The following is a 20,112-nucleotide window of genomic DNA, read 5'->3' on the forward strand; positions in this document are numbered from 1 at the left end:
AAAATATCTATTTAAAGTATTTGTTAAAGGCCTAAAATTAAGAATGAAAACACTTATACTAAAGAGTGGAATACACTGGGCATGATCTACCATTGACATCACTGACTTACCATCTTTTACTGAGGATGCTACAGAAACAGGATTGTTTTTATGCTACCCTGATTCGGTGGAGTTGGATCCTATGCCCCACGCGATTATGACCACACTACTCCCACAGTGTGTTCCAGCTGAGAATGTCAAAGCCCTTTGGAAACACAAATTGTTTAAGCTTCCACTTCCAACTGTAGCGTACTTTAGAGAGGGGTAAATCGAGGCACAGAGGTTAAGGGATATGCCTAAGGTCAATTGGTGGGAGCAAGGGGAATAGAACCCAGGAGCCCTTGCAGCCAGGACTCACTTCCGCTTGACCCACCTACAACCAGGACTCAGGAATCCAGACACCAAGCCCCGTACCCCCATCTCCTCAGCCCCCCGGTGGGAACCCTGCCACCCCACCTCGGCATCTTAGTGTCCCTCCCTCTCCCCGCTGGCTGCAGGTGCTCTCCTTGCCCCCTCCTATGTTATGACTGGCTGCCTCGCCTCAGCTCGCCAGGTAACGGGTGCCGATCTCTGATTGGCCAGGCCTGGGCGGTATCCCTCTGGGGATTGGTTTCAGGTGGGCGGCGCTTGCGATTGGTCGGCAGGTAGGGTGGGAGGCGCTCCATTGGCTGCTGCGGCCGCTAACCTGCTGGCTTGGGCCGCCATGTTCGGAGGAGTCGCGGCGGCGCTGGGGCCGCTGCAGCCGCCGGGCGGGGGCCGCCGCTGAGCCGGGCGCGGGGTGGGAAGGGAAGTCGAGGGGGGCCGGGCCCTGGGTCGCCGCCTCAGGAGGGGGAAGGCGCGGGGAGGGGGGAACCGCGTCCGACCCCAACTTCCTGCCGGGACTTCGGGCAACTTCTAGCCCGGGGGCGGGAGAAGCCGGGGCGGGGCTGAGCTGAGGGGCTGGCGGGGGGGGGGCCGCGGGCCGCACTCCTGGGGGGGACCCACTTCAGCTGGCGCCGCAGCAGGTAGGAGATAGCGCCCCCCCCCCCCACCGCCCCTGTGCTGGGGGGCGTAGCTCGTTCCGCTCGGCTGGGACCCCAGACCTAGAGCCGAGCTGGGGCACCCCGGCGTGGGCAAGGAGCCTGCGGGCACTAAGCCAGCCCCCCCACACACACACGCCGGCCGTGACCCAGCGCGGAACGCTCTCCGGGGGGCAGGCCCCCCAGCGGGGGAGCGCCTCCGCTCCGCCGTGGGGCAGGGAGACTGTGCCCGGCTCCTCAGTGCAGAGACCACAACGCCCCGAGTTGGGACTCGGAGCCTAGGACCAGCAACACCTGCCAAGCGGCTAGTGGGACCCAGCCTGTAGGGGGGTGGCCGTGCTTTCTCTGAACCAGAGCCACCTGGGGAGGAATGACCCCAATACTCAAAAGACTGACAAACCCTGTCGGTTGTGTGGTTTCACCCCCCCAGCTGTTACAACCCTGCTTCAGTATATACTGGGGGGGCTTCAGATTATTAAACAGGTTCATAACTAGGCCTTCCCACCCTGTAAAGGGAGGCCAGCGTGCAGCTGGAACCTTCTCCTTAGAGACCTAGTTAACATTGGTCTGGGATACAGCAGTGTTTCTTCCCTATGGGAAAGTGGAAAAACTTCTGTGTGGCATGAAAACTGTGGGACTAGAAGAAGGAGTAAACAACTTTTCTGTAAATAAAGTGTTCCTTCCTTTCCCCAGTCTCTTAAAAAGAGCTTTTCTTGCAATACTTTTGGCCAGAAGTGGAAATATGCGAAGTTTTATTTGGAAACTTTGAAAAAAAAATTGTTCTTGAGGCATTCAGATCCTAGTTTTGTCATCTGAGGGGACAGATTAATATTCTGACAGTTGGAAATTTATCTTGTCTTAAGCTTAATTTTACAAAATTATTCAGGTTAACAGGCCCTATTATTTTTTGACATTACTGTTTTCTTTAATGCTTATCCCTCTGCTTGTTAAGTGCTTTTAAAAGCTTTTATAAAATTAAAATGAGAGCACGACAAAAGTAATTAAAAGCTGACATATTTTTGCAGGACCAGAGCCTTATGGCAGTAAGTAGTCTCATTGATTTCGATGGTATATTGTGGGTAAAGTTAGTAACGTGTTTTAGTCATTGTAAGATCTAGCACCACATCTGTACTTTAATGTGTTCCAGTTTTTCTGTGTGTTTGTTAAACTCTCTCTTTTTTCTTGTGTGTGCAGGTGGACCGGATATCATTGGAAAAAAGAACCTGTAAATTTCACTTACTACTTCACTGGAATTTGGCATAACATTAGTGATTGCTTGTATCCTCCAAACTGGTCAAATCTTTATGCCCAGAACGTATTTGTCATTTACACTTCTGTATTAGTACCATGCCTAGCAGAATGGGATCGAAAATGAATCTGAACAGAGACTTCATCAGAGTAAAAGCTCATTATAATGGGTAAGTCATACAGTCCTTTCAGTGCTGCTTTATGTGTGGTTTGTCACTTCAGTTCGCAGCGAACAATAGTCCATGAACTCATTTAGTAATGCAGTACCCAAAGAGTTGATGGTTCCAATGGATACTAACAAATCATTCTGTGTACAAACAATGTTTGTAAATTTATTTGGATGTTAAAATGTTCATTTTTTAAAATCCCTGAATCTTTATAAACTAGTGAGAGATGCGTCTGCCTTATTTTTGGTTGGCTTGTTTTTGGTTTCTAATCAAATCTGTTTTTGAAACAGAAGTATTGATGTATTTGCTGATCCAGTTTGAAGATTAATAAAACAATGTAGTCTGTTAAACCCAGGCACAGCTAATATATTTTAATTGGTTTTCCTTAGGCCCCAGTCCTTCAATGAGTTCTGCATTGGCAGATTTCCATTGAAGTTAGTGGGGCTGTGCTTGAGTGCTTGTGTCCACCTGCATAGTTCTCATTGAAAGTTTGGGGATGTACACTGTAAGCTCTTTGGGGCAGAAATTGTCTGGGCTTCTACAAAACCTATCACAAAAGGGTCCTGTTACTAGTTAACATCTTTGGGTGCTACTGTAATGCAGATAATTTATAGCTGGTGTTATACTTTCATAATTAGTGGTATCAGTTCTGTGGTTAAAATTGTAGACTGCGTTGGCAACTGCCATTGTTTGGCTTATTGATTTCCACCACCACCATCTTAATGAAAGCTCAAAAGGATTGTCTGTCAGAGAAATATTTAGGAAGGTGTGGGAAATAAGTGTTTGTGTTTTATTATTTTATTTATTACACAAATTATTAGTAAACCCAGTAAGAATATTTACCTGTTATTTAAAATGTGGTTATTTAAAATGAACTTAAAAATCCAATTTACCTTTCACTATTGATGTTGTTGGCCCATGTTGAGTGAAATGCAAACATCAGAGTTGCAGTTATACCTATTAGGTTCACTTTGGTTTATACTCACTTTCATTTTCTAGCAACTTCACCAGCAGGTTGCTTTTGTTGTTTGGCCTCTAACATTGTAGGGAAATTTTTTGTTTTAAATTTAAAACAATCATGAGAGCATTTCTATCTAGTTTTGAATCCTGCTCCCTCCCTTTTTACTAAATATAACTTAGCTTAAAAGCAATTGACAGTGACTTTTTAAACTTAGACTTGAGTTTTGGCCTTTTTCCTTGTAAGCTAAAAATATATTGATCCCCAGTGTACTCATTGTCAGTAATTTGGTGTGTAGTGTGAATATATATATTTTTTTTCAATAAGAAACTTTGTTTAGTAACAGTTGGAAAGAAGAGGACAAAACCAGGATGAAGAACTTAGTCTTTACAGACTGTGAAAGGGAGTAATGAGGAACAGTCAGCATGGATTCACCAAGGGCAAGTCATGCCTGACTAATCTAATTGTCTTCTATGACAAGATAACTGGCTCTGTGGATGAAGGGAAAGCAGTGGATGTATTGTATCTTGACTTTAGCAAAGCTTTTGACACGGTCTCCCACAGTATTCTTGCCAGCAAGTTAAAGAAGTATGGGCTGGATGAATGGACTATAAGGTGGATAGAAAGTTGGCTAGATTGTCGGGCTCAACGGGTAGTGATCAATGGCTCCATGTCTAGTTGGCAGCCGGTATCAAGTGGAGTGCCCCACGGGTCGGTCCTGGGCCGGTTTTGTTCAATATCTTCATAAATGATCTGGAGGATGGTATGGATTGCACCCTCAGCAAGTTTGGAGATGACACTAAACTGGGAGGAGAGGTAAACGTGCTGGAGGGTAGGGATAGGATACAGAGGGACCTAGACAAATTGGAGGATTGGGCCAAAAGAAATCTGATGAGGTTCAACAAAGACAAGTGCAGAGTCCTGCACTTAGGACGGAAGAATCCCATACACCGCTACAGACTAGGGACCGAGCAGATAGGCAGCAGTTCTGCAGAAAAGGACCTAGGGGTTACAGTGGACGAGAAGCTGGATATGAGTCAGCAGTGTGTCCTTGTTGCCAAGAAGGCCAATGGCATTTTGGGATGTATAAGTAGGGCGATTGCCAGCAGATCAAGGGACGTGATCGTTCCCCTCTATTCGACATTGGTGAGGCCTCATCTGGAGTACTGTGTCCAGTTTTGAGCCCCACACTACAAGAAGGATGTGGAAAAATTGGAGAGAGTCCAGCGAAGGGCAACAAAAATGATTAGGGGACTGGAACACATGAGTTATGAGGAGAGGCTGAGGGAACTGGGGATTTGATAGCTGCTTTCAACTACCTGAAAGGTGGTTTCAAAGAGGATGGCTCTAGACTGTTCTCAGTGGTAGCAGGTGACAGAACAAGGAGTAATGGTCTCAAGTTGCAGTGGGGGAGATTTAGATTGGATATTAGGAAAAACTTTTTCCCTAGGAGGGTGGTGAAACACTGGAATGCGTTACCTAGGGAGGTGGTGGAATCTCCTTCCTTAGAAGTTTTGAAGGTCAGGCTTGACAAAGCCCTGGCTGGGATGATTTAATTGGGGATCGGTCCTGCTTTGAGCAGGGGTTTGGACTAGATGACCTCCTGAGGTCTCTTCCAACCTTGGTATTCTATGATTCTAATCGTATATTACTTTGCTAAGGCTATGGGTACCCTGCACGGCTGTAAGCCCTCTAATGTAGCTGCTCTAAGCTGAGGGGGGAGAGGTCTCCTGTCAGCTTCATTACTCCAGCCCCTGAGAGCAGCAGTAGCTGTGTAGGCAGGAGAAGGTCTCCCACTGACATAGTGCTGTCCACACTGGCACTTAAATCAGTGTCTAATTGGCTAATTCACACCCCTGAGCAACATAATTTGTGTCAAATTAAGCTATAGTGTATCCATAGCCTCATGCTCTGTTCTAATGTGTGAGTAGGATTGGCAAATAATGCCTTGAAAACAAAATGACTGGGTCCATGGATATATAGGGAAAATTTTTGCTCCTGCAGTGAAATGTGGCATAACCTTGTGGTTAGGGCGGGGGGACTGGAAGATAGCTCCTTGATTGTAAAACTAGCCATACCATTAACTTTCATTCTAACCATGAGCCAGTCACTTAATCTCTGTGTGTCAATTTACCCATCTGTAAAATGGAAATCCACCAGAACCTTTCTAATTCACACTTCATTATAGATGTGATAATTTGCGCACAAAAATATGTCCTCAAATATTTATTGAGGCCTTATTTATAGTGAGGATTCTTGTTAAGACTACCTTTCAAAATATATTGCAGGACATTGCATTACATTTATATAGCTATTATATGTTTAATAGATTTGTTTTTACTATATTAGATGTGTAAGTGAATACATGTGAAAATAAATGAGCACAGCATATTTTGTGGTGCATTATTACTGCTGTTATCGTGTTACTCTTGCTCAGTAATTTGTGAAATTTTGATCATCAGCAGTGATTAGTGCTAATTAGCAAGGTTTTACTACCTGACAGGGCTGTTGGGGAGATTTAATGAGTACTTGTAAACAGCTTTGAGATCTTTGGATGAAAGGCTTGCACAATACAAGTGCTGTTAAGTGTGCCTAGTTTCAGTTCAGTAGAGATCTTTATCCTAAATTGATAAGACCATGTCGGTCTGGGTTTATGATGAAAGGATGTTCTCAACTTAATTATAGTAGCACTAGAGTGGTACTACATGTTTGAGATGTGCAAGCTGCTCTGAAACTGTAGTCCACAAATGTTGTATCCAGTGTATAGATGCACAACATTCAAACCTAGTAAGTGTTTCCAGAATATAAAAATGTGTAATTCTCCAAATGTTTGCAAGGGGATATAGGAGTAAAGAATGGTAGGAGAGCTACTTGGTTCTATGAGGGGAAAAGAACAGTGGATGGAAAGAGGAATTAGCATAACCAATTTGAGACTGCTTGCTGGCACAGGAAGGAAGGTCTAGGGGTGTGCAGGTATATGTATAGGCTTTGTTCAGGAATGAAGCAGACCTTCGAGTATTTGAAATTTGTGATAACATTTGATTCATTACTAGAATTCACTGGAAGGAATGTGAATATCATAAAAGGAATTAGTAAAAGTATTGAACATTCTTTGTACTTCCTGCAACAAGTATTCTGTAATTTTCATGAGTCATGCAGATTGTATTTGTAGATAAAAATGTTTTTTTCTCCAATAATTCATTCAGAACCTCTGCAGCATTCTAGCCATCGTTGTTTAATGCTCTTCTCAGTTGGAGAAGAGCAAAGCATCTGTCCCACTTAAAGTAGGGGTCCCAGAATTACTGAATTTTGTCTTTGCTTTGTTGACACAAAGTTCTATGTTAAATAACAGGTTTATATAAAACAGTTTATGGGCTAAAGCATGACTTGAAGTGTTTCAGTATCTGTTCTGGATTCCTGCTTCCATATATGCAGATGTAGTAAAACATACTCTTTCAGAATTAGTATCTAGAGTTATTCAGTTAACTGCTAAATAATTTACAGTTCCAGTTGATAGAACAATATACCTTTCTGAAATTGTGATTAAACAAATAACCTGTTTAAGTAAGGACAAGGAAGCTGCAAAAATCATGAATGTTGTGATTGTGTCTCCATGGAGTCTCAGGAGCTATGGCATTTGTATTTCTTTGGTATACCAGAGTTCCTTATGTAACAGAAATGACCAGCATATGGAAACGGAAGTGTAGAGCAAATTTGTGTCATTTCTCATTTCATTTTTAAAAACATTTTGTTGTCTAGATTATGTATAATCCTCTGAAATCGTCTGCATTAAATCCTGTTGACTACAAAGGAACTATCTGACTCTGGTTAGCTGTGCCCTAGCCAGCATGATTCTAACCTTTGCAATGCCTCATCCCAGGAATGCGAGAAATGCTCTTAATACAAGTATGTGCCCAACATTGGCCCCTTATGCTGTTTGATGGAGTCTGACTTCTTAAGTCTGACTGGGGAAATGTGCATATCTAGTGGGATTCTTAAGTAAAGTTTAGCAACAAATAGTCTTCGTTCAGCTGTGCTCTGACCAGCTGATGTAGTTGTTGGCATTCAGATTTAATGTAGTAGCTCTCAAAAGAATATGTATAATTGACAGTAATTATTTGGATAAATCCTATATGCAATTGCATCAGAAATAGATGCTGCTTGAGCAAAACACAGTAGAAGTTTTCTGATCTGTACTTCTCTAATTAGTACAAAGAATGGCAGTCCACCTCACACTTAAAAGCTTTAATAATTTAAGGAAAAAGAACAGGAGTACTTGTGGTACCTTAGAGACTAACATTTATTAGAACGTAAGCTTTTGTGAGCTACAGCTCACTTCATCGGATATATAGAATGGAACACACACACATATTAGAAAAAAGAAAAGGAGTACTTGTGGCACCTTAGAGACTATCCAATTTATTTGAGCATAAGCTTTCGTGAGCTACAGCTCACTTCATCAGATGCATAAAAGTGGAAAATGCAGTGAGGTTGTTTTTATATACACAGATCATGGAAAAAATGGGTCTTTATCACTTCAAAAGGTTTTCTCTTCCCCCCCCCCCCCCACTCTCCTGCTGGAAATAGCTTATCTAAAGTGATCACTCTTGTGTATGATAATCAAGGTGGGCCATTTCCAGCACAAATCCAGGGTTTAACAAGAACGTCTGAGGAACGGGGGGGAGTGTTAGGAAAAAACAAGGGGAAATAGGTTACCTTGCATAATGACTTAGCCACTTAGCCAGTCTCTCGCTGGAGTCTGTTTTTGTAGTTTTTCTGTTGTAATATTGCAACTTTCATGTCTGTAATCGCGTGACCAGAGAGATTGAAGTGTTTTCCGACTGGGTTATGAATGTTATAATTCTTGATATCTGATTTGTGTCCGTTTATTCTTTTACGTAGAGACTGTCCAGTTTGACCAATGTATATGGCAGAGGAGCATTGCTTGCAGTTAGAAGTTACCATACAAACTGTGAGAGGCTAATTAGTCAAGGTGAGCTATTATCAGCAGGAGGAAAAAAAACTGGATAATATCTACAAAAGATGGCCCATTTAAACAGTTCACAAGAAGGTGTGAGGATACTTAAGGAAATAGATTCAATGTGTAATGACCTAGCCACTCAGTCTCTATTCAAAGCCAAGTTAATGGTATCTAGTTTGCATATTAATTCAAGCTCAGCAGTTTCTTGTTGGAGTCTGTTTTTGAAGCTTTTCTGTTGCAAAATTGCCACCCTTCAACCTCTGTGGCCACTCAGTAAAAGATTTAAGTGGTCTCCTACCGGTTTTTGAATATTATGATTTCCGATGTCAGATTTGTCCATTTACTCTTTTGCTTAGAGACGGTCCAATTTGCCCAATGTACATGGCAGAGGGGCATTGCTGGCACATGATGGCATATATCACATTGGTAGATGTGCAGGTGAACAAGCCCCTGATGGCGTGGCTAATGTGATTAGGTCCTATGATGGTGTCACTTGAATGGAAATGGCCCACCTGTTGATCACTTTAGATAAGCTATTACCAGCAGGACAGTGGGGTGGGAGGAGGTATTGTTTCATATTCTCTGTGTGTATATAAAGTCTGCTGCAGTTTCCACGGTAAACATCTGATGAAGTGAGCTGTAGCTCACGAAAGCTCATGCTCAAATAAATTGGTTAGTCTCTAAGGTGCCACAAGTACTCCTTTTCTTTTTGCGAATACAGACTAACACGGCTGTTCCTCTGAAACTTGAATAAATATGTGGACGGAGTTGGCATCGGGCTTTGTTGCAAGGAGAGGTTCCTGGGTTAGTGTTTTTGTTGTGTGGTTGCTGGTGAGCATTTGCTTCAGGTTCGGGCTATCTAAGCGAGGACTGGTGTGTCACAGATCTTGATTATCACTAAAGTTTTTTTTTCTCCTGTTGATAATAGCTCATCTTAACTAATTAGCCTCTCACAATTTGTATGGTAACTTCCAATGTGTGTGTGTATACACATACTTACTATATTTTCCATTCTATGCATCCGATGAAGTGAGCTGTAGCTCACGAAAGCTTATGCTCTAATAAATTTGTTAGTCTCTAAGGTGCCACAAGTACTCTTGTTCTTTTTGCAGATACAGACTAACACGGCTGCTACACTGAAACCAATAATTTAAGGCTTGATCCTGCCATAGGATTTGCATCTAATACTCACATTGACTTCAGAAGAAGTTCAGGGTATGTATCCTATTGTAGTAACATGCATTCTGGGCCAGATCCTGAAATAGATGTTTGGCACTGAGTAAATTCCATATTCAGTGGAATTGCAACATCAGAAGTTGATCTGCTAACCTAACTGAAAGCACATAGATGGAATACCCAAAGGTGGATGGTGTCACAGCGCAGGTACACACACATGGTAAGAACTGAATCAGTTTTCACCTACAAAACAGCATGACTTGATAGTTATGTGAGTCTATCAATCTCTCCTGTGTTGTCTTCACTGAGCTAGTTACATGCTGAGTAGAAACAACCTGTAACTTGAGCTGTATTTTTCATAGTATTGATTTCATAAAAAGAAAAGGAGTACTTGTGGCACCTTAGAGACTAACAAATTTATTTGAGCATAAGCTTTTGTGAGCTACAGCTCACCTCATTCGTAGTAAGGTACCTCGAGATACAGGTATGAAGGGCCCTCCATACAAGACATACTAAAAATTAGTTGTAACTTTTGGACAGGAGGTGTTTGTTACATATAAATAACTGCTCTTGTTATATACATGAGATCCTGGCTAAAAAGTTATGTGGATATTCTGCAAGGTTTGTTTACTTAATACTGAAGTATGGGACAGGGTTAAATTAAATTGACTTTTTTTCTGGATCTGTAACTTATCTCCTTTAAAATGTGAGTTTCAAAAGGAAATAATTACATTCTTAATCTCATCCCAAAGCACCTTTAGAGACATGGGAAACGTAGAGTGTTGCCATTCATTCCTGTCCATAGGTAGTTCCTCCAGTAAGCTCAGCCTGGTCATGTCCCTGTGTACAATGTCCTGCCATATATTCAGCGGTCAGCCTCTAGGTCTGACTGACCTTGTTGCGTCTTTATTATTTTCTTTGGCATACTGTCATTCATTTTTCTACAGCGTCCGCATGTGTGTCATCTTTCAGTTGCAGCGAATCCCCTACCTTGGCATCACGTTTTATTTTCCTTTTAACTTCTTCATTTATCTGAATATATCATTCTACTTTTCAGTTGCCATCTTGCGAAGAGCTCTCCTCTTTACTGCCTCCAGATTTCTGATGTCTGTTTCATTTAATGCAACTGCTTCCAGACCATAGAGTAATGCTGTTAGTACAGCGGTATGATAAATTTTCACAGTGGTACCGAAGATAATGGTTTTTATCCATAATTTCATCAGGCTCTGTGCAGCACTTGTAGCTGAAGCACATTTCCTTTAAACCTCAACCTTGATGGAACCATAGTCACTAATCAAGCTTCCTAGGTGTACTGAAGATTGTACTTGTTCTGTGATTTCACTGCTGCATTTCAACACTTCATCTGTTATCCCTTTTCTAGTATCAATCCCAGGGAAGATAATGGAGTGGCTGATAGGGGACTCAGTTAATAAATTAAAGGAGGGTGATGTAGTTAATGCAAATCAACATGGGATTATGGAAAATAGATCTTGTTAGACTAACTGGATATCTTTTTTTTATCAAATAACAAGTTTGCTTACGTACTTAGACTTCTGTAAGGTATTTGAGACACAGCATTTTGATTAAAAAGATAGAATGATATAAAATTACCATGGCATACATTAAATGGATTAAAAACTGGCCAACTGATGGATCTCAAAATGTAACTGTAAATGAGGAATCGTAGAATGGGTGTTTCCATTGAGGTCCCACAGGGATCAGTTCTTGGCTCTATGCCATTTAATATTTTTATCAGTGACCTGGAAGAAAACATAAAATCATAATGATAAAATTTGCACTTGACACAAATTGTGGGAGTGGTAAATAATGAAGAGGACGGGTCACTGATTCAGAATGAACCGGATTGCTTGGTAAATTGAGGCAAACTATGCATTTTTAATATGGCTAAATGTTTACCTCTAGGAACAAGGAATGTCATCCATACTTATAGGATGAAGACTCTCTTTGCATTTCCCCAAGACAGTCTACTCCCATCCATCATCTGGGGGACATGCCTCTACACTGTTGTCTCCTGGTGCAAGGCCTGCTATAGTAGTGATTTCAAAGTTATCTAAAGAAAATACTTCATCTTTTTTTTGTTTCTTTTTTTGGAACACATCAAGATTTATGTTCTTTCTAAGATATTGCCCTAGGGACAATAAATAATATTTATGTTAAAAGAAATCGGTCTGTCTGTCTCATCATAGTATGTGGTGTTCAGTCATATTCTTCCGAGAGCATACCTTGGTGCTCGAAATAACAGTTGGAAATTTTGTTTTTAGTTAAAATATTTTTTTGCCTTGGTATTTTTCCATTGGTTCCTCTTCATCACTGTGCTCATATTTCTTTAAAAACAAACTCTACCAGTAAGAAACATATTAATATCTGAGGAGAGGACATGAAACGTGTCCGCAGTGTCTCCATTACCACTTCTGTAAATCAAATCTCAAAACAGTTCAGAATTACTTATTTTATCCAGAGGATGGTCCCCTTCATTGATTTATTGCTCTCCATTTTTTCTAATTTCAGTAGTAACTTTCCACAGTCTGCAGAGGGCTAATTTTCCCTGAGAACTGTTTCTGAATGACACACCATGTGCTCAGGTGTACAGTTTGACGATTTGGTTACAGCTCAGCAAATCCACCTGTCTGTAGCTTCATACCAGATATAGATGCACTACTGTTATCTGTACACAATTTTATCTATTATATTTGTTCGTAATTAGATTATGGAACAGATTGCCACATGAAGTTGTTGAGGTTAAGAATTTAGCAAAATTGAAAAAGGGATTGGGCATTTAAATGGATAACTAGAGTTGTTACAATTATGGTAAATATTTTTGGGGGATATTAAAAATCATTCTTCGGGTCTTAAGCCAATCTCTGACAGTCAGAGATCAGACTGAGACAAAATTTGGGGGATGCAAACTATTCTATATCTGCCTGCTTTTAGGATTCTTAGGCCTCCTGTGAATTATCTGGTACTGGCCACTACCATAGACAGCATACAGGACTAGATGGACCTTGGATCTGATCCAATTTGACAATTCGTATGTTGCTAGAATTAAAAAAAAAAAATAAAAAAAAATTCAAATCTATAAATGTTAATGTTGAATCCTATCCCCATTTGTATGTCCCAAGTTCTAGGGCCCAATCCTGTAAACAGACATGCATATGGTTCCATTAAGGACATACCTGGGTTAAGCACTATATAAAGATATATGAAGATATGGTGAATGGCCTAAAAAGTTTACATACTCCCTATCCTACAAACACTTGAGCTTATACTTGAAGCACTGGGTCCTTAGATGATAACCTTTCTGGGTCAGTAACTGTGACTTTGTGTGCAGTGTTGTAGCCGCATTGGTCCCAGGACATGAAAAGATGCAAGGTGGGTGAGGTAGTAATCTTTTATTGGACCAGCTTCTTTTGGTGGGAGAGACAAGCTTTCCAGCTAAGCAGAGCTCTTCTTCAGCTGTGTGGCTCAAAAGCTTGTCTCTCTCTCTCTCTCTCTCTCTCCAACAGAAGTTGGTCCAATAAAAGGTATTACCTCACCCACTTTGTTTCCCTGTCTTTGTGTCTTTATAGGGTGTTTTGTCTCCATGAAGCTTCTAGATTCTGCTTTGGTGTTGAGAACTAGTGCAGTTAAAATGCTTTTAATTATTGAGAGCTCTAAGAAGTACTTGTGGACTCCAGACCAGTTGTTTATTTTGCAAGCAACATTAGCATCTCAGTCTCACTCAGTAAATTGTGGTAGCTTATCACATTAAGTATGCTTTTCCAGATTGATATTTAAAAACCTGCTTGTTTTTTCATTTCCATAAGGAATAATTAGTTAAGATATAAACTGTCATTTTAAGATCTCTTCAAATGCTAAAGAAAAAAAATTCCATGTTGAAAGATTATATAGCCCATTTTTAATCTACATTTGAAACTGAAACTATTTAAAAAAAATATTGTGCTCACAGCTTTACTTCCAGTCATTTTAAAAAATTGGTTTTGCAAAAATATTCGTTTTGCCTTCATAAAACAAACAACTTACAGCAATATGACCTAATAATGCATGCATATTTTTCTTGAGGTAGTCTCCACATTTTTGACACTTTGACTAAACAGTTTCCATGAAAATCAAGCTGGAATACTGTAAAGTTTCAGAGTAGCAGCTGTGTTGGTCTGTATCCATAAAAAGAAAAGGAGTACTTGTGGCACCTTAGAGACTAACCAATTTATTAGAGCATAAGCTTTCGTGAGCTACAGCTCACTTCATCGGATGCTGTGGCTCACGAAAGCTTATGCTCTAATAAATTGGTTAGTCTCTAAGGTGCCACAAGTACTCCTTTTCCTTTTGTAAAGTTTCAATTTTCAGCTGACATACACAAATGTATGAAGTAGGTAAGACAGCTTGTTTTCTAAAACAATTTATCATATAGGGTGACAGTAACAAAACTAAATCATGTTTAGTTTATTCTCCTTATTTCTGGTCTCCTTGTTGACTTCAGTACATTATGTGAATAATTTACATGTGGTTCTAAGTACATATTCTTAACTGAGAAGTGCAGTTGTATAGTTATCCACTAGAGGGTCTTTATACCAAAAAAAAGTATCTCTGAACATCCTTCAAACACCTGCTTTTCCCCCCATGTTTATTTTGTGTAGCTTTTCCTTGAGGTACTTTAACTTTAATGTAAAACATGAAAAATCTACCTCACATGTTCAGTTGCTTACCTGATCTAGTTTGTATGTTTTTTAGTTTTTACATGCAACAGCTTAGTGTGACAAGATGTAGTTTCACACAAATTCTCTAGGGTACTAAGTGGTTTACACTGTGTGGGTTTCATCATTCTAGAAACACTGAACCTCATAGAAAGGAATTAAAAACTTCAGCTTCAAGGAAAATAATACGCCCGAAAAAAGCATACTCAGCTTGCTAAAAGCTAAAACTTAGCATCCCATTCTAGTTGTCCGTCTTTATCATCTTTCAACAGTTCCATGTTGATGTCAGACTTGAGAATTTGTAATTATTAACTTTTCTTCTAAAAAGTACAGTTCTTAGCTGAAGTGTGATACAAATGTTTGATTTCAAAGTTACAGCATTGAATATAAGTTTTCACACACACCTAACACCAGAAATAACTTTGCCATTCTTCTGTTTAAAACCATATAAATGTGATAAGTCAGATTTAAAATTTAATAATCTGTTGTAGCCTTTTCACCATCCTATTGGTCAACTGTTATATACAGTGGTTTGTCAATTTATTCCGGTCTCGCTCACCTTCCACCATTTGTTTCTTTAATCTTAAGTAAAGTTTCAGGAGGTCAGAGACATCTTTTGTGTGGTAAATTTTTTTTAAAAAGTTCACATTTTCAGGATAATTAATTTATGAAATACAGTACAGGAAAATGTGGAATTAAAACCTATTTTTCAGAATATAATCATAATCAAAATGATCTCTTTAATAATGCAGGGACTTCTGAGCTGCTGCGAAGTCCTATATAAACTCCAACATGTTTCAGTCTTTGATTCCATATAGCTAAAGAAAAAATCACTTTTTGGTTAGTTTAGGAGTGGCAAAAGCTAGGCATTTTAAAATGCCCGTTTAAACACTAAGATTTATGTCAAAGGAACTGACATCCAATAAAGCAGATATTGAAAAGCCAGGGTTGTTAATGTAAAATATTATTATAATAAACTAATGTTGAGATGTAAAGGCAATCTATCCCCCCCTGGGATAACAGTCTAGCTCTTTTTCACAAGAATAATACTTGCTTGTCCAAGTAGTCCCATTGATTTCAATGGGATTACTTTAGTGAGTAAGTGCCGCTTGTGTAAGCGCTGCTTGTGTGAGCACAGCTCAGCAGGATAAATTCCACAGATGCAGTTACTGAAGCAAGCAGTTTATGTCAGATACCATATTTCTGAATGAGGGACTATATTTTGTGGTTTAAATCTGTGAATTCATCTCTTGCAGGGACATCCTAATAACAAATTTGGAAGCATCAATGAACTATGGTGAACTTTGTGATGAAGTGAGGGAGATGTGCAGTTTGCAACAGGAACAGCCAATTACCCTCAAGTGGATTGATGATGAAGGTATTACAGACACATGAGATTCTTTTCTAAATCTTTACTTGTTTTCTATATTGCAAAGTATGACTCAAAATATTAGACAAGGGGCTTGATGAAATTTGCTTAATTTAGGTTTCAGATAATCAAGGCATTTTTTTTATTGTAATTTATAGATATCATGGGACATAACCCTGTTTCACATAACAGGAAGGTTTGGATAAATGAGGCTCAGATAATCAAGGTTGTGCTGTACTTGAATTCACTTTTTAATCCTTTTAAATGAACTTTTTCAAAGTGTAATTATCTGAAGCGCAGTTTAACTAGAGTGATCAGGGAAATATATGGTGGGAAGGAATGTGGCAGGGTGGTTGCTTTCCTTACCTGGATGCTCTTATTTTCTTTTTTCTTTTTTTTTTTTATTGTAAGTGGAGAAAATGCAAACATAAGAACTAGAATTGTGGATCTGTTCTGATTGTTGAGGTCCATGAACTGCCTTGACAGGGTGAGAGCCCCCATTTTCCATGAGGAAGTCATGAAGTTACTAATGGCTATGGCTTAATTAGATAATTTGTAGAGTGCATGAAGAGAAGGGGTAGAGTTCCTTGCCAGCAGAGCTCCAGGACTACAAGTCTCAAGAGTCTGATTTTTTTTTTTTTAAATCTAAAAATATTAGTCAAAATGCTCAACTTTTCTTTTTTTTATTGCTTTGGGCCATCCTGATGGGAGTGTTTTCTTCTGAGGACCATATTGCAGGGGTAAAAAGTAGTGGCCCTTGCCCACACCTTTTGGAAAGGTTAATATAGTAGATATTGTCAGCTGAGCCTGTAGTATTCTAGGGCCCACCTGTATCTTGCAGTGGGCTGCGATAAATTGTAAGCTTGTGGATAGTAGCAGCTCGCTGATCATCCTGAGTGCTGCTTGCTCAAGAATTATGGCAGGGGATCAGAAGCATGGCTCTGCTGGAGCAAACTTATATGTTCATTCCCTGACTAAAGCCTTGCAGCAGAAAACTTTAATTTGGTTATTGTGTGTAAGAAGCAAATAAAATCAGTTCTCCAGGGATTAGGCCCATGCAACAAGGTTCCTTAAGTCTCTATCCTGCATTGAGAGCCTTGCAAGCAGGTTCCTGAACCTGTACAAAGTCCCTTTGAAATCAGTAGTGAAATGGAATCAGATTGGGCCTTTAGTTTAAGGGTGAGAGGAAAAAACTGACCTTTAGGGAAGTCTCCTGAAATACTCCAGAGCTCATGCCTGCATGTGTATACCACAATTAAACAGCCTCTTAGTCTGAGTGTGAGTCAGCTGATGCGGGCCAGCCACTGGTGTCTAACTGCAGTGTAGACATCCCCAAGAGTATAATTTATGTGAACAATCACTTGAAGAAAGAATAGTTACTTATCCCAAAGTAACTGGCTCTTTGAGATGTGGTGTTCACACAGATTCCATGTTCTGCCCTCCATCCTCATTTAACAGCATCCCAACACCTGGGATTCTTATTGGCAAAGGAACTGAGTGGTGGTCAAGGCTGCCTCATCTCTTATGCCCTTGCCTGTGGCATGGCTGCTGGAACTAGGGGTGCTTTAGGTGCTGCCGCACTCCCTGTCTTCAAGTGGTTTCCATCATATACAGGGCTCACAGTTTTGGTTCAATGGCTCTCAGTACCCCCACTGTACAAATTTGTTCCAGCAGCCCTGGTCAGTGGTGGTCATGAGGGTTGCAGGCATGGCCACAACACATACTGCTATTCAAAAATAACCCAATCTCGTGCATAAACTGCATGTGTGCCAAGATTGGACTCTTGTCTCACTTTACCTTCGTATAAAATGGGTCTAAATGTATTTCCAAACATATTTGCTTGTAAAGTGTTTGTTTGAGAGAGAAGCGAAAGGCACTTCAGAACTGTAAAGCTTTTATTATTCAATAGCAAGTTAAAAAAAAACAACTTTAAGGTGAACGTTTTAATGGCAAAATGACACAGGTTGATGAAAGGCTGTTCAGACTTCTTTCCCATATTCTTTGGCATGCATGCAAAGTAACTTTTTCGAAAAAGTGTGTAAGTCCTATTTGACTTTCAATACAGTTTAAGCACATGAGTCACATAGATGCTGCTGAAAATTTTACTTCTAGTCCTGATTCATCTTTGGAATGAGTGTCTGCTTCCTTTCAAGGTGGTGATACAGCTGTGTTATGGAAAAACTAAATGTTTTTGTCACTTACAATTTTTGATGTTTTGCACAGAACATATGACAAGAATTGTAGCAGTGATGCATATTTTCCTTTTTCTGTTGATTATTCTACCTGGCGGCCACCTTACTACTTCAGTAGGTCATTGGATGCAACCTTGACTGTAGTATTGGCCTAATGTATCCCATTCCGGGGCTAGTGGATGCATTGATGTTGGCTTCCTTTAAAAGAACCCTTTACTAAAAGACAGTACTGTTAATGTGTAATGTCAGTGTGACTCATTACGGCGTTTAACTATGGTGTGAACAAGGTGCACATTTTATGTGAACTGAATGTTTTCATCTACTTGAGTGCTATTTTCAAGGGACGTTTTCAAGGTTGATAGAGCCAAAAGTGACTTCTCCTGGTGTGGGAGGGAAAGTGTAGTAAGTTGTCTGTCTAGTAGTTAGGAAAGAAGTGCTGGTGTTGAAAAGGTAGATAAGGCATCATACCCTTAGATGAAAGGGTACACTCCCTTCTAGCTAGAGAGATGGGGATTGGGAATTCCACCTGGAGGGTGAGTTCCCAGGGGATAGCTGCTAGGAACATGAGGGTGGTTTACCTGATCTTGGAACTACATTTTTCATATCTGTCATGGGCTAATAATTGTCTGACAAATGTAAAGCTCTTCTGACGCTCTTCTTCCTCCTCAAGTTGCTGGAAGTGAAGGAAGAAGTTTCTTCTTCTTCATCTCAGCAACTGTGGAGAGGGAGGTTTGTGTAGTGTGGTCAGTTCCCTCTCCTCCCTCCTCTGAAAGTGCTCTACAACTCTAACTCACTTACAATCTCCTGGTTGCTGTGAGTAGGGGCAGGGTGGATAAAAAAATTTTTTTAAATAAAAATCAGTTTTTTTTCCTCCAAGTATTTTATCTAAAGATTAGTTTTAATTAAATTACATTATAGCTCAAAGATATCTCCCTATGGAATTGGGATTATAAATTCTATTTCTACAGTATGGGACAATATATTCATGTAATGGTTAAGAAACATTTTTTGTAAATGAGTTCCAATAGTTCATGGATTAGGGACCCATTTTATGGGGTTCCAGGGGCTTCTGTATAGATTATTTAGGTTAATCTTTCTATCTACCCAATGGGACTCAGTGCTCAGTCCAGAAGATACTATCGGAGATGGTTAGTTTTGCAGTTCTCAAACTGTGGATTTGTGTCTCCAGAGAGAACATGCTTGTTAACACAAATGTTTTTAAATAAATATATAGAGGTGAGAAATAAGGCTTCAACCATATTGTCCCTCTGCAAATGTGCGTACACAGAGTCAATCCCTTATACCTCTCTCTAAAAGTGCAAAGTTTTGAAAAGTTCAATGAACAGAAGATTTTTGGGGGCAGAATAGATCTGAACAAGGAGGAGAAGTCTGGAGATAAATGTGAAAAGGGAGGGACAGGCAGTAGAAACAAAAGTGAAACTGAACAGCATATTCCAGAAATCTTGGGGTCTTTCTGAGTGTAGCCTTCATTGATTTGAGATCTACCATACCATTCTCTCACTAGAAGAGAACCTATAATGGCAGCAGGCCGTGAAAGAGACCCAGTCTGGTAATAAGAACCATTCAAAAATATGTTTGCTAATGATGTGTTAAAGAAAATCACACCAGTGAACTGGTAGAAGTCACTTAAGCACTTGGATTCAGAGATAGTTGAAGTGATGATCATAGAATATCAGGGTTGGAAGGGACCCCAGAAGGTCATCTAGTCCAACCCCCTGCTCGAAGCAGGACCAATTCCCAGTTAAATCATCCCACCCGGGGCTTTCTCAAGCCTGACCTTAAAAACCTCTAAGGAAGGAGATTCTACCACCTCCCTAGGTAACGCATTCCAGTTTCACCACCCTCTTAGTGAAAAAGTTTTTCCTAATATCCAATCTAAACCTCCCCCACTGCAACTTGATCTCACTTTTAACAGCAGTAGTATCTCCTGCTGGTATATAAAGAATATTTTCTTCCTTTTGACTAATTCATTCCAAATTGAGAAATTGTTTGGGACCTGAAAAAGCAGGAAAGCTTGTTTTTCTTTTCCAGATTATGAACAACCAGGAAAACGAAGGTGAAGATGACAGAGTTAGCTGCAGAAGCCAATATTTTAAGTTTCTCTTGTTGACCTGGCTGACAGTCTATTTTAATGATTTTTTTTAATATTTCATTTAACTATTTTAGTGAAAAACAATTCTAACAGAAACCAACCTGATTTTAAACAACTTGAATGTTTAACTAAATTCAA

The 20,112-nt window shown here is 40.0% G+C and overlaps 1 protein-coding gene across 3 annotated transcripts in view; it reads left to right on the forward strand.

Moving 5' to 3' along the window:
- The first annotated feature begins 971 nt into the window (after nt 1-971).
- Nucleotides 972-20,112, forward strand: part of PRKCZ (protein kinase C zeta) — a 159,719-nt gene continuing 140,578 nt past the window's right edge. For 2 of the 3 annotated variants that reach the window (XM_048824677.2, XM_048824680.2), the window contains exons 1-3: nt 972-1,043; nt 2,253-2,476; nt 15,557-15,678. In XM_048824677.2, the coding sequence (XP_048680634.1) occupies nt 2,406-2,476; nt 15,557-15,678 (193 nt within the window). In that variant the 5' untranslated portion in view covers nt 972-1,043; nt 2,253-2,405. Of the gene's footprint in view, nt 1,044-2,252; nt 2,477-9,524; nt 9,628-15,556; nt 15,679-20,112 lie in introns of those variants that run through there. The other variant, XM_048824678.2, reaches the window with a different exon arrangement.

The sequence above is a fragment of the Caretta caretta genome, chromosome 18 (genome assembly GCF_965140235.1).
Source record: "Caretta caretta isolate rCarCar2 chromosome 18, rCarCar1.hap1, whole genome shotgun sequence".
NCBI lineage: Eukaryota > Metazoa > Chordata > Testudines > Cheloniidae > Caretta > Caretta caretta.